At 37.8% G+C, this 13,309-nt stretch overlaps 1 protein-coding gene across 4 annotated transcripts in view; it reads right to left on the bottom strand.

Moving 5' to 3' along the window:
• The window catches only part of ALMS1 (ALMS1 centrosome and basal body associated protein), a 92,633-nt gene that overhangs the window by 18,561 nt on the left and 60,763 nt on the right, over positions 1-13,309 (bottom strand). For all 4 annotated transcript variants that reach the window (XM_080396386.1, XM_080396385.1, XM_080396388.1 and 1 more), the window contains 4 exons: positions 11,145-12,894; positions 9,911-10,036; positions 7,995-8,165; positions 2,986-4,181 (listed from right to left, as the gene is read on the bottom strand). In XM_080396386.1, coding sequence (XP_080252512.1) covers positions 2,986-4,181; positions 7,995-8,165; positions 9,911-10,036; positions 11,145-12,894 — 3,243 coding nt within the window. The remainder of the gene's footprint in view (positions 1-2,985; positions 4,182-7,994; positions 8,166-9,910; positions 10,037-11,144; positions 12,895-13,309) is intronic.

Genomic DNA, 13,309 nt, shown 5'->3' with positions numbered 1-13,309 from the left:
ACCTCTGCTGCAGCAAGATCATTTGTTGGCTGGGCTTTCATGAGAGACTGCAAAGTGTGAAATACTGCTTTGGGAAGAGCGAGAATAAACAGCTAAACTGAACCGTGTATTCCTACCCTCTCAAACCAAAAGCCTTTAAAGGTTGCTGGGTTTGCTGGAGGGACAAACTGTCTTGAAAGATCAACATACTGCTTTGTAAATTCACAATGAAATCCAGTTCTGTACCACTGACATGAAAGAGCAGAGTCCTTTCAAAACACAGGAAGTTCTCTCACCCTGTCATCCTCATTATACAAAGTTCTCCAGGCAGAGAAAATTAAACTCGATAAAAACAAGAAATAAAAGTCACATGGTAAAAGCATGGCTTAGGCAAAACACTAGTTTCACATTTTCATCTTTCACACAAACAGAAGTGCCAGCTGCAGGGATGTAAGCAGCACAACTTTGTTTTAATAAATTAATTTAAATTTTATGACATTACAAGTTTACAGCCATTTAAGAAGGAATATACTCTGTGAGTGTAATGTATCTAGTCCGCAAGCTTTTTGGTTATATAAAAAACAGAGAAGGTTAGTACTTTATTAATAGCAATTAACTGACGGTGCATCCCCAGGCTTCAAATCCAACAGTGCAGCACAGACCAATCTCTGCAACCATGCTGAATTTAATTTTTAATTATGAAACAGATTTTTTTTTTCCTTGATCATAGCAATTAGTATCCTATTAGTAACTCATAATGCTTGCCATGATGGAAATGAACAGAGGCTTTTTTATTACCTTTTTATTGAACCTCTGCTATCACCACTTCAATGCTAAACATAAATTTCATTTCAACATTAAAAGGAGGCAATTTTTAGTCTCATGCATACTGGCAAGAACTGATTTTTTAGTTTCATAAAACTATTACAGCTCTAGTAAAGTGCACTAGACAGATGTAGTAGATATGCATCTCCTTTCAGAAAACAGAAGCAAATTTAAATACATGCTCGGCAAAAGGGAAGAGTAAAGTAAGGAAAAAAAAAATCAAGATAACCCATTTACATGCACATGCATATCAGCCTGCTGAAATAAATATAAGCAGCCATTCAATACTGAATATTGACATGCATATTCCTATTTGGACTAGAATATTCAGCGCAGTGCTTTCAAAGCCCTTGAGCAGTTGAATAGCGCAACCTTTAGCTTTGTACCTGCTACCAGATGGCAGCTTGAAGAGTGCTTTAGAAATAACAGAAACTGGAATAGATAAAAACCTTCTGGGATGGGTTCAGCATCTATAAATAAAAAAAGCTGTAACCAAGTTTTCTGGAAGCAGTGCTGACAATAGGCTGTCATAAAAAACTGAGCTACAAAATGCAGTGCTTGCCTGGAAGATTCATACAGTAGTCCCTCTAGAAGCAGGGTTCCTGCTACAAATAAATATCTGTCTCTGAACCACAGATATTTGCAACTAAAACAAAACAATAAGTGATGATTTCTGTTCAACCAACCACCACAGAAATTACCAAAATTTGGATTTTAAATTAAGTTTACCATTTAGCCTTTAATTTCCTCTTACTCCGTATTTGAGGTTGGTCATGTGTCTCTTTGTATGTATTTTTAAAAAAGAACACAACATCAGCAGATGAAAGATACTATTTTCTAAAGACATACGGGTTCAATGCAACAGCAAGCACCGGGAACAGTGAGCCTTTATTCTCATAAAAGTATTACTGCAATCAGTTATCTCACGGGTGATTTTAACAGGCAAAAGACTAGATGTTGGTTTTAAGGTCAAAATAGACATGGAAAGATTAGTCTTATGAATGTAATATGGAATAAAATCATCCCCTAAACAGTGCAACCATGCAAGAAATGCTGGATCTGAATTTCATTGTTAGATCGTCAGTATTCTGAGTAATGGTCCCAATGTTGCAAGTTTATGAGAATTTTATTTTACCTTTAAATAAATATTATAAATAAAAATATTAACAAAAATATTTTTAAACCATTCTTAGTCTTGAAAAGGACTGTTTCTCCCCTAGACATGCATTCATTACCTTACTTGACACACAGACTGGGCTTGAGTGGTTTCTACTAAAAAACAAAAACAAAACAAAACAAAAAAACCCCACAAACAATACCTCATTTTAATGAGAGCAATTAGTAATGATGACAATACCACTGTCTTCCAGTAATACAAAAAAAAAAAAAAAAAAGAAATATTTCTTAGGTGTTCCTGTACTTTTCAGCATTAATGTACATTACAGAACACCAAGACTTCGTAATTTCTTACTATAACCACCAAATCCATGCCAAGACCCTCTTTAAGGAAATTTTCATTTCTCCTCCAAAGGACAATGGCCAAATTCAACTGAAGTAATTAAAAACATTTTCTCCACTTTAAGACAGCTTTAATCCAGACTGTTCACCTAGAATTTTTATGGCTGAGACTTGGTCTTTTAATATGCCTCATGTGCCAAATACAGAAATTGAAGAAGCTTACAACCAACACTCAAGCAAGACAAAATAATTCCAACACTTAAGGATAGATAAACAGTAAGAAATTTCAAGTAATAATTCCTACTGTTATGAAATGGCATTTATCATTGCACAGAGATAATTCAGGTAGCAATATGCAGTCAGAATCTACGACCTTAATTCACCACCACCATCTTCACAATTGCTAGAGTACAGAACCTGCAGGCAACTAGAAATCAGATACAGGAGGATCTTGCTTCCCAAGACAAATAAAGGAAGAAACAAAAGGCAAGAACAAAGGGATAGAAAGTACAGTTGATGTTTTAAGACAGTTTCCTTATTCCTGGAAAGGCAGAGACACTTGTTTGAGCTACTTTGATCTAAGACAGAAGCCTACCACATAAACAACACTCTCTGGGAAATTTTAAATGATTCTCTGAATAACAAACTCTACTACTATACAGCAGTTTAAAAGTTCCTGTAAAGATTAGTCAAAACTGTCTTTTGGTCTAACCAACCACATACCTGGATCTCTTTCCTTTTCTTGGCTCTTTCAGAAGGAACCTTTGGATATTCTACACCCACTGCTTTGCCGCTTCTCTTGTCCCACTTTTCACAGCGACATTTCTGGTGGTTGATGGTATAATAAAGCTGGGAAAGTCTTGGTGACACCTGCACTCTTTCATGCCCAAAAGCCCTGATTAGCCTGGCAGTATCAATGGTGGAAATGGAACTGCTCGCCTCAGTCTGAGTAGCAGTTTCCATCTCTGTTTGGGTCACTGCATCTGATTCTGAGGCGGTAGAACTGATCATGGTGCCAAGATCTCTACTAAGCCTTGACTCTGAGGAAGTGTCACTAGGAGTTTCCAAGCATTGCTGGTGCTCCAAAATTTTATTCATGTGGCGGATAATTTTCTCTCCTGACCTATTTTTCCTGAGCTTAACAAAGCTATTTTTATCATGGGTGATATGTGGTCTTTCTTCAACACGTGTTGCATTAGGCTCCAAGGTACTTTCAGACATGCTCTGTTCTGGCAGTCTTATTTCCTTTGGTTCTCTTCCCTTTATTTTCTTTTCAGAAATGTTCTTTTCAGATGTTGTTGGTATTATTATATGCTTAATGGGATTCTGAAGGACCCTGGCCAATCGATGGAGGCGTTCAACAAGAGACAGTTCACTACTACTCCTAAAATCACGGTGCTGGTGTCTCTTCTGGCACTCCAAAAACTTAATCCAGAGTTCATCTAAGCTACCACTGGAGTGGGTTCTCTGTCTCTGTGGTAGGTCTTTCTCCACATTCTCACTAAGGCAAGTTGTTTGACTACATGGCAAAGGATAATTTCTAGCTGCTTTTCGTTCTGCTGCTCTTCTGCCATGCTGAAGTAGCTCCTTCCTTGATGTTTCATTCCCCAAAGATGCACTAGCATTTAGATCCTCATTCTTGCTGTAATCTGCTTCCACAGTGAGTGGAAAGAATTCATTTTCACCATCTTTTTTATGATGAACAGAGACACCACGCTGATGCCAATGTGGTTTTTTCCAATTCTGCAAGACAGCACTTGAGGGAGGTCTAGCATATCCAATACCAGAACTGTCTTCTGACAGCTCACTGTTGGACAGGAAGTAGCTCTCACACACGGGCATTGGATGATGAAGGTAGAACCGTGAAGATTTGAAGACTGAAGGAGTGGGTTTTACAGACTTCAAACAATCTGTATGTCCTAGAAGAGAAGAAAACACTTAAAATGTTTTGTTTCTGTACAAGGAAGCAAGTAGCAAACAGCAAATCTTAAGAAGGATGAATTTCATCCTAATACTTTGCAATCACTTCAAAGTATTAAAAGCAGGAATCACTGTACTCATTCCTGAAATTCAACAAACTTAGAAATGAAGTTTCAGCATTATTACAAGTACATAAATAATGTTTTCTATCATTTGCAACACAGAATCCAAGACAATATTATATCCAACTGAATCTGAAGGAATAATCTAGTCACACCACAGGTAATTACTCCGACCAAAAGTTGGACTGAGTCTTTTTTTTGTATTTATGGAAACTCATGACAGGCAGCTGCAACTCATTTTGCCTCTTTTAAGACAAATGCCCAGGGAGTACAAAGGCCCTCTAAGGCTATGCCTAAATGTTATCTCTTAACTAACTCAGAACAGCACTATACATAAGACAACCAATACCAGCAGAGCTCTTAGTGTGCCATCAGAGATGGTTCTAAAACCTGGCTTTGCTTTCAAGCTCAGACGACACATTCTAGTTCAAAGCAGCAGTTAAATCCCTCCAGAATATGCTACTATCTGAAATTACAAAGGACTATATGCAGAAATCCAATTATAAACTCCTTTGTAATAGACATACATTAAATATGCATGCAGCATGTGCTAGCAGGAATATACTCCAAAATAAGTTTAAAGTCATTTGTAATACACTCTAAAAAAAATAAGTCAAATCTTTAAAAGTAAAAAGTGTTTAATGTTATGTTCTTTGTATAATGGATTACATTATATCATGAACCATGAAGGCAGAAATTAAGAATTATGGCTACTGCCAGAAGGATTTCCCAAGTACCTATGCTTACTGCAAGATATTCCGTGCCATTTTAGCCAAGTACATCATTTAAAGATGCCTTATAAACTAGTAATAGCTTTAATAGCAATAAAAAGTTAATATAAAAAAAGAACTGTCTAATGGTAACAACACTGACTAGGTAATGGGGAGCTGTCAGCAAATACATATCAGGCTCCATTAGTGGCAGGAATCACACCCATACTAGTTTCTCTCTATCTCTCCAACATTCCTACCAAGTTTGGGTTTTTGTTTGTATTTTTGTTGGTGGTCTGTTTTTTTCTTTAACAGTCTTGTTTCTATGACTGTGACCTACTGATGAAAACAGAACTGGAAACCAGGTCTTCCTTCCATCATTTGAGCAAGTTTTGCCACTGATTCAGCAAAAGGGTGGCAAGTCCCACAACCAAGCCTCTCCCTACCCCAGGAGGAACATACCTACCTACCTCATCAAGAATCACAAGCTATGTTTTTATAAAACCTCAATTCTACAGGGAAAAAAGCGATGCAAGATAAGCTTATGAAAGGTTACAATTGTGTGAATTCATACTGTTAACACTGCCTCATAAACCTTACTTTTAGTCACTAGTTTTCCTTGTATTTTATATAATTTTTTCCTTCCCAACACAAAGACACTGCAGTGTAATGTCAGAATCATGAACAGTGTAACCAGACCAGTCTCACTAACTCCGAAATTGGAGGAATTTGTCTTCCCATACAAGGTCAATATTCATATACTAATGTAAGAGGATTCCTCCACATCCTCGTGACAAATGAAATCAGGCTTGGGAACACTATGCAGAATTTTTGCTATTTCTGTATTTTTTAAAAGTTACCAACAAAATGGAAGGAATGCAAACAGGCAAAAAATAAAGATAAGTTTATATAGAGAAACTTTTAAAAAAAATACATAACTTGCATAATTTTAAGCTCTAGACAAGCTCTGTGGGTAGAAGTAATCTTTTATTAGACCATCTAAAAATACAGTGCAAGAAGTCAGGGAAATTTTAGACACACAAGTCTTTCTTCAGAAAGCTTGCTTAAATTTCCGACTGTACTGGCTGGTTTAACAAAAGATGATTTCTGCTTACAGTTGTGTTCTTGCCTGTGTCTTTAGACCACCACAGGTACAGAAAAATACTATTAGATAATTTTATATTAACACTTGTGTTCCCCTTTCATTTTTAATCAGGCTATTCAGAGAAAGGTATCTGTTGATCTCTGCTCCAACACGATGTGTTGTTTGTTACTGCAGATTCTTGTTCGGAGAGCTCACTTCTATACACACACTCTTTCCTCAGCACTACCACCATGATCCATCATTCTTCTTCTGAGTTACCCACAGTGAACGAAGAAAGCATTTTTCTATACGAGTCCACTTCTTTTTGTATTCTTGCATTTTATAAATGCTCTCAGAGAATTATTTCTTCCATTAGAAAAACTAGGTTCAGACAACATTGTCTTTACTGTTGCAATAATTCAACTACTGATCCTTTGTACACTTACAAAAAAATTAAAATTAGCATGAAATAATTACTTTCAGTGTGTCTTATGCAATTATTTTAAATTATCTTCTGGAAATACCAAAATCTCTCCATTCTGAAGAGAGAAGCTCCAAACAAAACCCTTTCTAAAATGAAAAATTAAAATAATCAGGAGAAATCCCTATTAATATATCAGCACAGCTCTGTGTGGTGACCTTACCCCAGGCATATTGAGCTGCCTGCTTAAAAAGGACAACAATAATCACACTGAGGTACTCCATTAAAATCTGTTCCATTAAATGTCTTCATATAACAGATTTACGTGATGCTAAGAAAAATAAAGGGGCTCTGAAAAACCCTGTATATGTGACTGCCTAGAAGAGAGCGGGAACTCTAATTCAGAATCCATTAGGCCGTTCATATGTTTCAGGTCCCATCCCTCATCAACAGCCACAATTACATTACCTCCATGCAATTTGCTCACTCTTTGTTTAATATAGAACATGCTGGAAAATACTATACCATGCAATAAAGAGCTTCCCTGAGGAATTCATAGTTGCATTTAGGAGAGATGGCAACTACTCAGCAATTTTCTTTTTACAGTTACTTCTGTCCAGGAACAAGATGCAATTCTCAAACACAACAAAATCCTCATCCCTACTCAGACTCAAGGGAGTTCATCAGCCACCCAAAATTAAAGAATGAGTGCACAAAAAGACTGTCCATCAGGAGTAATTTTAGTTACTGTCATGAGATACAGTGTCAAAATCATCAGTTAGCTCAGCGTAATTTAATTTTGCCAGTATTCTCAACAAATAAAGCCTTAAAGTAGGCTACTATAGGAGTAAACCCTTACCTTCACCTCTCAGGAGTACCATCCAACAAGGTTAATGGAATGGAGGAAGAAAGTGATATCAGTCAAATCAAATTAAAATTCAGCTAAATACCAAAATAACAGAGATACTTTACATGACATCACAAGACATCAGCATATTTGTGGGCAGCCACACAACCCCAACCCAATATACACAGCCATCCTCTGCTTTTATTTACCAGGGAATTTCTCTCATTTTCTACATGGGCATCCTTTCTACACTTAATGCTCATGTTCACATAAAGAAGACTTCACATTCCACAAACTTAACAGTGCCTTTAAAAAACCAAACAAAAAACCCAAACCCCATCATATTTAAAAAAAAAATCAAAACAAAAAAAACAAAAACCCAAAAACTTACAAAGGCTCTGACAAGCCCTGGGGCAACTGAAATGCTAGAAAATATCCAAGTATTTGGACAGTTGGGGAGACACAGAAAGTTGGGGAAGAGCAAAATGAGTCAAATTCAGCACCTTCAGGCAGACCATGAACAGTATCATGAGACCAGAAATCACAGATCCTGAAAAGTAATTCTTTTGCTCTGCTTTCTTTCATGTGTATGAAAACACATGTAAAAATAAACACAGGTTTTAACTACCTGCAGTAGCTTCCAGTGGTATCATTTGCTCCTCAGCCCAGGCTAGCTTGGGCTTGGCCCTCTTACTGTAGATTACTTCTTTATGCTTGATAGCCGTACTGTCTGGAGGATTATCACCCCTTAAATCAAGCACGTTTGCCAGAAACCTTGAAGGAAGAGCATCATTTGACCCTGCAGAGAAAGACAGCAATAATTACGAGTAAAAAGAGAAAGCGGGGAAAACAGATACAGAGGTTTCACAACAAAGACAAGGTCTGAAAGAAAGCCTGTTATCCAAGCAGTAGTACCAATATATTCACCAGCCAACAGTCATGATCCCTAGCGAGCAGTTCTAGTGACTAATACAGCAACAGTAGGTATTGCACCACATTGTTTTCCATGATCTTTGGTGGCAAGGTTCTTCCGTGAAAGGTAGGTACATTTTACCTATTGTACTAATGAGCAGAGACAAATACAAGGAAACAAACAAGTCAGCCAGGAAGCCAGACACAGGACTTGGGTCCAGACTCCCTCATGCTCTCATAAAAATTCCAGACATTTTCACTGACTGATGTAAATATCTATTTTCCAAGCTCAGAATAGCAATAGTGAAAAACTGAAAGACTAGAGTAGGTCTGTATAACCTCTAAACAAGAATTCAAGACAACAGCAGCAGAGCTCTCTTACTAGCATATCATTGATTCCTAATGTTAGAAGCTTAAAACGTCCCCTAACTGATTTACCATCCTTGTCATCACCACCTGACATTCAGTGGACTTACTCCATTTCTTTCAGCTACTACTCGTGAGCTAAGTATCTTAGCTGCAGCAGGGAGTTTATAAAACAAAATTTATCTTTTAATTCTGCTGTACATTTTCTAGAATGCAGCACTGCCTCATATGCATACTACATTTTCATATCTAGCATCATAGTTTCTGCAAAACAACAGACCCGCATCACATTTGTTTCTCTTGTTTTGACCATATTACAACAGACAGACTGGAAAAAGGTAATGAGGAGAGACGCACAAACAACTACAAGCACAATCTGTGGCTATAATGACTAACCTGTGCACTTACTGTCACTGCTGTTATCAACCTACTCCCCTGGGGCACATCTGCCAGGAACTGGACATGTCTGTAATATTAAGTTTTGTCTACGAATAACTTTGGCTGTCAAAAAGCTCTGACTGAAAACAACCTGCAAATAAGACTTATAATACTTAACTGATGCATTCTTTGCATACAGGAGAGAACTGAAAAATAACAGCAGGCAAAGCAGAAGTTGATGAATCACAGAGCATCCTTTCCTCCAGTAAACAAGAAGTGTTTTTTACTGGGAGATGGGAGGATGTGGGGAAGAAGTGAATATATATTTTAAACGACAGTTACAAATACACTGTTTATAGAAGGCTTTCTACACTGGAATCCCCTAACATGGAGGAAAGAAATTCAGTACTGAAAAAGCTATTATTCAAAATGCAGGTTGTATTACGCAGATATTTCAGAATGCACACATACCAAATTAATAAAAAAATTGGGAGAATGTACATAAATAAGGGAATTGAAAAGGAGAACTGGCAGAGATATGAAAGAGTCTAAACTGAATAGTAATTCCCAGAAGAAAGTAAATTATCAAGCTGTAAAACATTGAGCCTTGTTTCTTTTCACTGCCAGAATGGAGCACTAACATCCCTTTCATCAAAGAAATTGAAACCATAGCCTTCAAGTCAGGACTCATACATCTTTGTGTTATAAAGTGGTGTGAACATGAATAAAGACATTTTTCTACTTGAGAAAAAAACAGTGCACTTAATCTAAACTGCTAGAACAGAAGAGTTCTGAGCTCAACTGAGACAATTCTGCATATGAAATAGAAATATTCTGATCCATGAACTACAACCATCATTTTGCATTTGGAAGACCTAAGATAAGTACCTGAGTGAGAGCTTTCAACACTGGTTTCTGACCCAGCTGGAGAAATTTTAGATCCTGCCTTTAGATAAGGAACATAATACATCCCAGTACTTCCAGAAGGTTTATACGGCAGCAACAAGGGCTGATCTGTGGGGATGGAAGGCAAAGCAATTAACAGAAGTCAGGCTTTAATCCTTTAATGCAACTGAAGAAAAAAGCAAGAAATCAGAACCCAAGGAACTACTGACAATGTTCACTGCGGTAAATCTGGAGAAATACCCTAATCTTTAGGAAAATAAACTGCTATTGTTAATTACTTAATTAACTATTTAATACCCACCCAATGGGTAGAAGGTTGACTATTGCTTAGCTAGAAAAAATAGCTTGCTTACCTATTCAATACTAGATTTTTGACTAAGGCAACGAACACTGACTTAAAAAAATAAATAACTCTCATACCCACTTGGCTCCCAGTTGATCCATATTTAATGAAACAATTTTAAATCAACATGGATATCTGTTTCTTACATCAAGAAAAAGTGTGCTGTCATAACAGAATTCCAGCAAATGTCTGGACCAGAACATTAGCTGACTTCTGACAGCAAACAGAAGAGGTGATCAGATAGCTGAAATATTTTTTGCACTCTAATATAATGCTCTCTCAACTCATAATATTTTAAACACCCTGAGAACAGACACACAAAGCCTGGAGCCCAGGAATAAAATCATGAGAGCTACACAAGTCTACACACATCAGTAGTACAAAACATCACCGTGACTGCGCAACATCCACACTCCTCTGTCAACAGATATTAAAAGCCCTGCACATTCTGTTTTATTCCATTGAAAATAATAACGTGCATATTTTCCTCTTAGTTTTTGTACTACCTTGCCTAGCAAATCAATAATCAGATCTCTCTCTCAATAAACTCTGAACAGTGAGCCAAATCAAATTATCTAGAAACAAATGTCAGAAAATTTTCCTGAACCAGACCTGTACATAACAAATTCAGTTCTAGATAAACCTGAACTGAATCACAACTGTATTGATACAACTCCCTACCCAGAAGGCTGCAGAGCCTGAGTTTAAGGGCTGGGGGCTTTCCCATATGAGTAACTTTAAGCCTCAAAATTATCTCAAGAAAGTTACTTCCACAAAAAAGCTGGGTTTGATTTTGGTTTTTAATACCTATAAATATAATGAGCTTGAATAGACTGAAGTCTATGCATACATATAAGACACTAATTTGCTCACCACCCTGCCTTGGGAAAGAGGAAATCTTGTCAAGAGATGAAGTTGCATTGTTGGGAACTTCATGTGTTTTCTGGAGAGACGACTGGTGGACAGCATTTTCCCTGCCTTGTGAATTAACATAGATTTCTGCTGAAAAGGTTGTTTTTTCAGGACTTTCTGTTGTTATCTGAGTGCTAGCATCAGAAGTACTTTTCCCACTTTTTGCAGGAGCTACAGAGTTGAAGGTATTCTTCAGACAACATCCTCTTGAACCTGGAACAGTGACTTGCGGGCTCTCACTGCTTTGCAGAGGCAGCTCTTGCCCTGCTGTGCTTGTAACAGAGGAAAGCACTGGGCAGGCATCTGCTGAAGACACTGGTATTGGGAAGGATGAAGATCTTTGATCTTCTGGAATAAGGTCAGCAGGTGATAACTGAGGTACAGCTTCTAGTAAAGTTTCTGGAGTTTTTAAAGACACTAGTTGAGTATTAACTTCAGGTTTATCCCCTGATTTCATCTCATGTTCAGTGTTCCGGCCACTATGCAGCTCTGAGTTATTACATTTTGAGGAAAGAGTTATGTGGACACAAGAAAGTGCTTTCTTAGTTGGTGATGAAGGGGATACAGATGTGGTGGATAAAATCTCATCTGTAGATGAATGGTGAGACATATCAATTTGCTTTCTTGCAGCCTCCTTCTGAGTGAGAGGTACTTTATCAGACGGACTTTTCTTCTCCTTTGCCAACAACTTAAAATGGGTCTTCAGCAAATCAGTTTGTACAGCTGGACCTGAACCTTCTGATCTCTCATACAATTGCATGTGGCCAGGTGGGCTGCTTTTCTCCTGCTGGTATGAGCTTACAGAATGAGCTTCATTAAATCTATTCATTTCTTGACTGACTCTTGTATCACAGTCAATTCCCACAAGTCTGGCAGTATGCCTGCCCAATTCAGCCGCATCTTGAGGCAGAACATCAGAATTTTTTGCGCTAAGGGTCTGTCTTTTATCAGCATGGATGCTTACACAACCCTGATCTGACAAACAGTCTGTTTCTTGATAAGCTCCAACTCTGTTCCTGTCAGCAGAGACATGAAACCTGTCTTTCTCAGCAGAATAAGCAATCTCATTAGACACTGAGCCAGCAAGCATTGGACTTGGAGGACAGGTCTTAGATCTTTCCCAGTGTTTGTCACACCTCTGCTCCTCAGTGCTAGCAGGGTCCACATCCAAAGGCATTATCCCATCAAGACCGTCGCCACTAAGACCACTGTCAAGTGCCATGAAAGTCAATGGTGACTGCAAACGTTTTCGGGATGAAAAGGTGATAGAAGTGATTTGCTTAGCCAGATCTTCAGAAGACTTCTCCGTAGACAGCTTCTTCTGAGCTGGTAAATGGACTTCTGTTTGGATATCAGGAGAAGCTGCAGATCTCATTGCACGTGTGTCCCAATTCTTCTCCAACGGTGGATGAAGTTCAGCAATGGCATCAGAATGACTAGCTGCAGTTTTACATTGGTTGCAGATAGGCGTTTGAACGGTACTTAAAGATTTAAACTGCATATCCTTCAGCAGGCAGCCATCAGAAGGATCAGCTCTATATAATGGCACAGCTTGTCGTAAGCTTGACTCTGAAAGCTCCTTAGTCCTGACGGCTTGAGAGTGTTTGTCAGTTTGAAATCTTTTGTTACTTGGAGTTTTGAAATGCTCTATGTCCTGTTCCTGGTTACGGCTATACTCAGAAGCAGCTTCCAAACCACACACACATGGATCCTGAAAAATACAGAATTCACAGAGGATAGGTGGATAACTTCCAAAATCTGGATTGCAGAATTCAAAAAAAGACTAATGCTGTCAATAATCAATAGTCTGTCATCATGAACGGGCACATGCTTTTTCTGGAACTCATCTATTAATGGAACTAATTTTAAAAAGTGTCTTATTTTAAGTGCTAGCAAATTAGCTATATATATATATATAACATGGTTTTGTTGCTATAACAAACAGCAGCAGTGACATCTATAACAGAACCCTTTATTTTTGTGAACTATAAAGCTGTAACTCAGTTAAATAGGCTAAGTTGTAAACACCTCTTCAACATCACTCCACTCCCTGGAAAGCAAAAATAAAAATTTCTTCCTATCAGTTGGCTTCATACACAGTCCAGTTTATAACACACTAGGAATAA

Source organism: Falco punctatus (assembly GCF_963210335.1).
Source record: "Falco punctatus genome assembly, chromosome: 1".
NCBI lineage: Eukaryota > Metazoa > Chordata > Aves > Falconiformes > Falconidae > Falco > Falco punctatus.
This window is presented reverse-complemented; position numbering and strand designations above follow the sequence as displayed.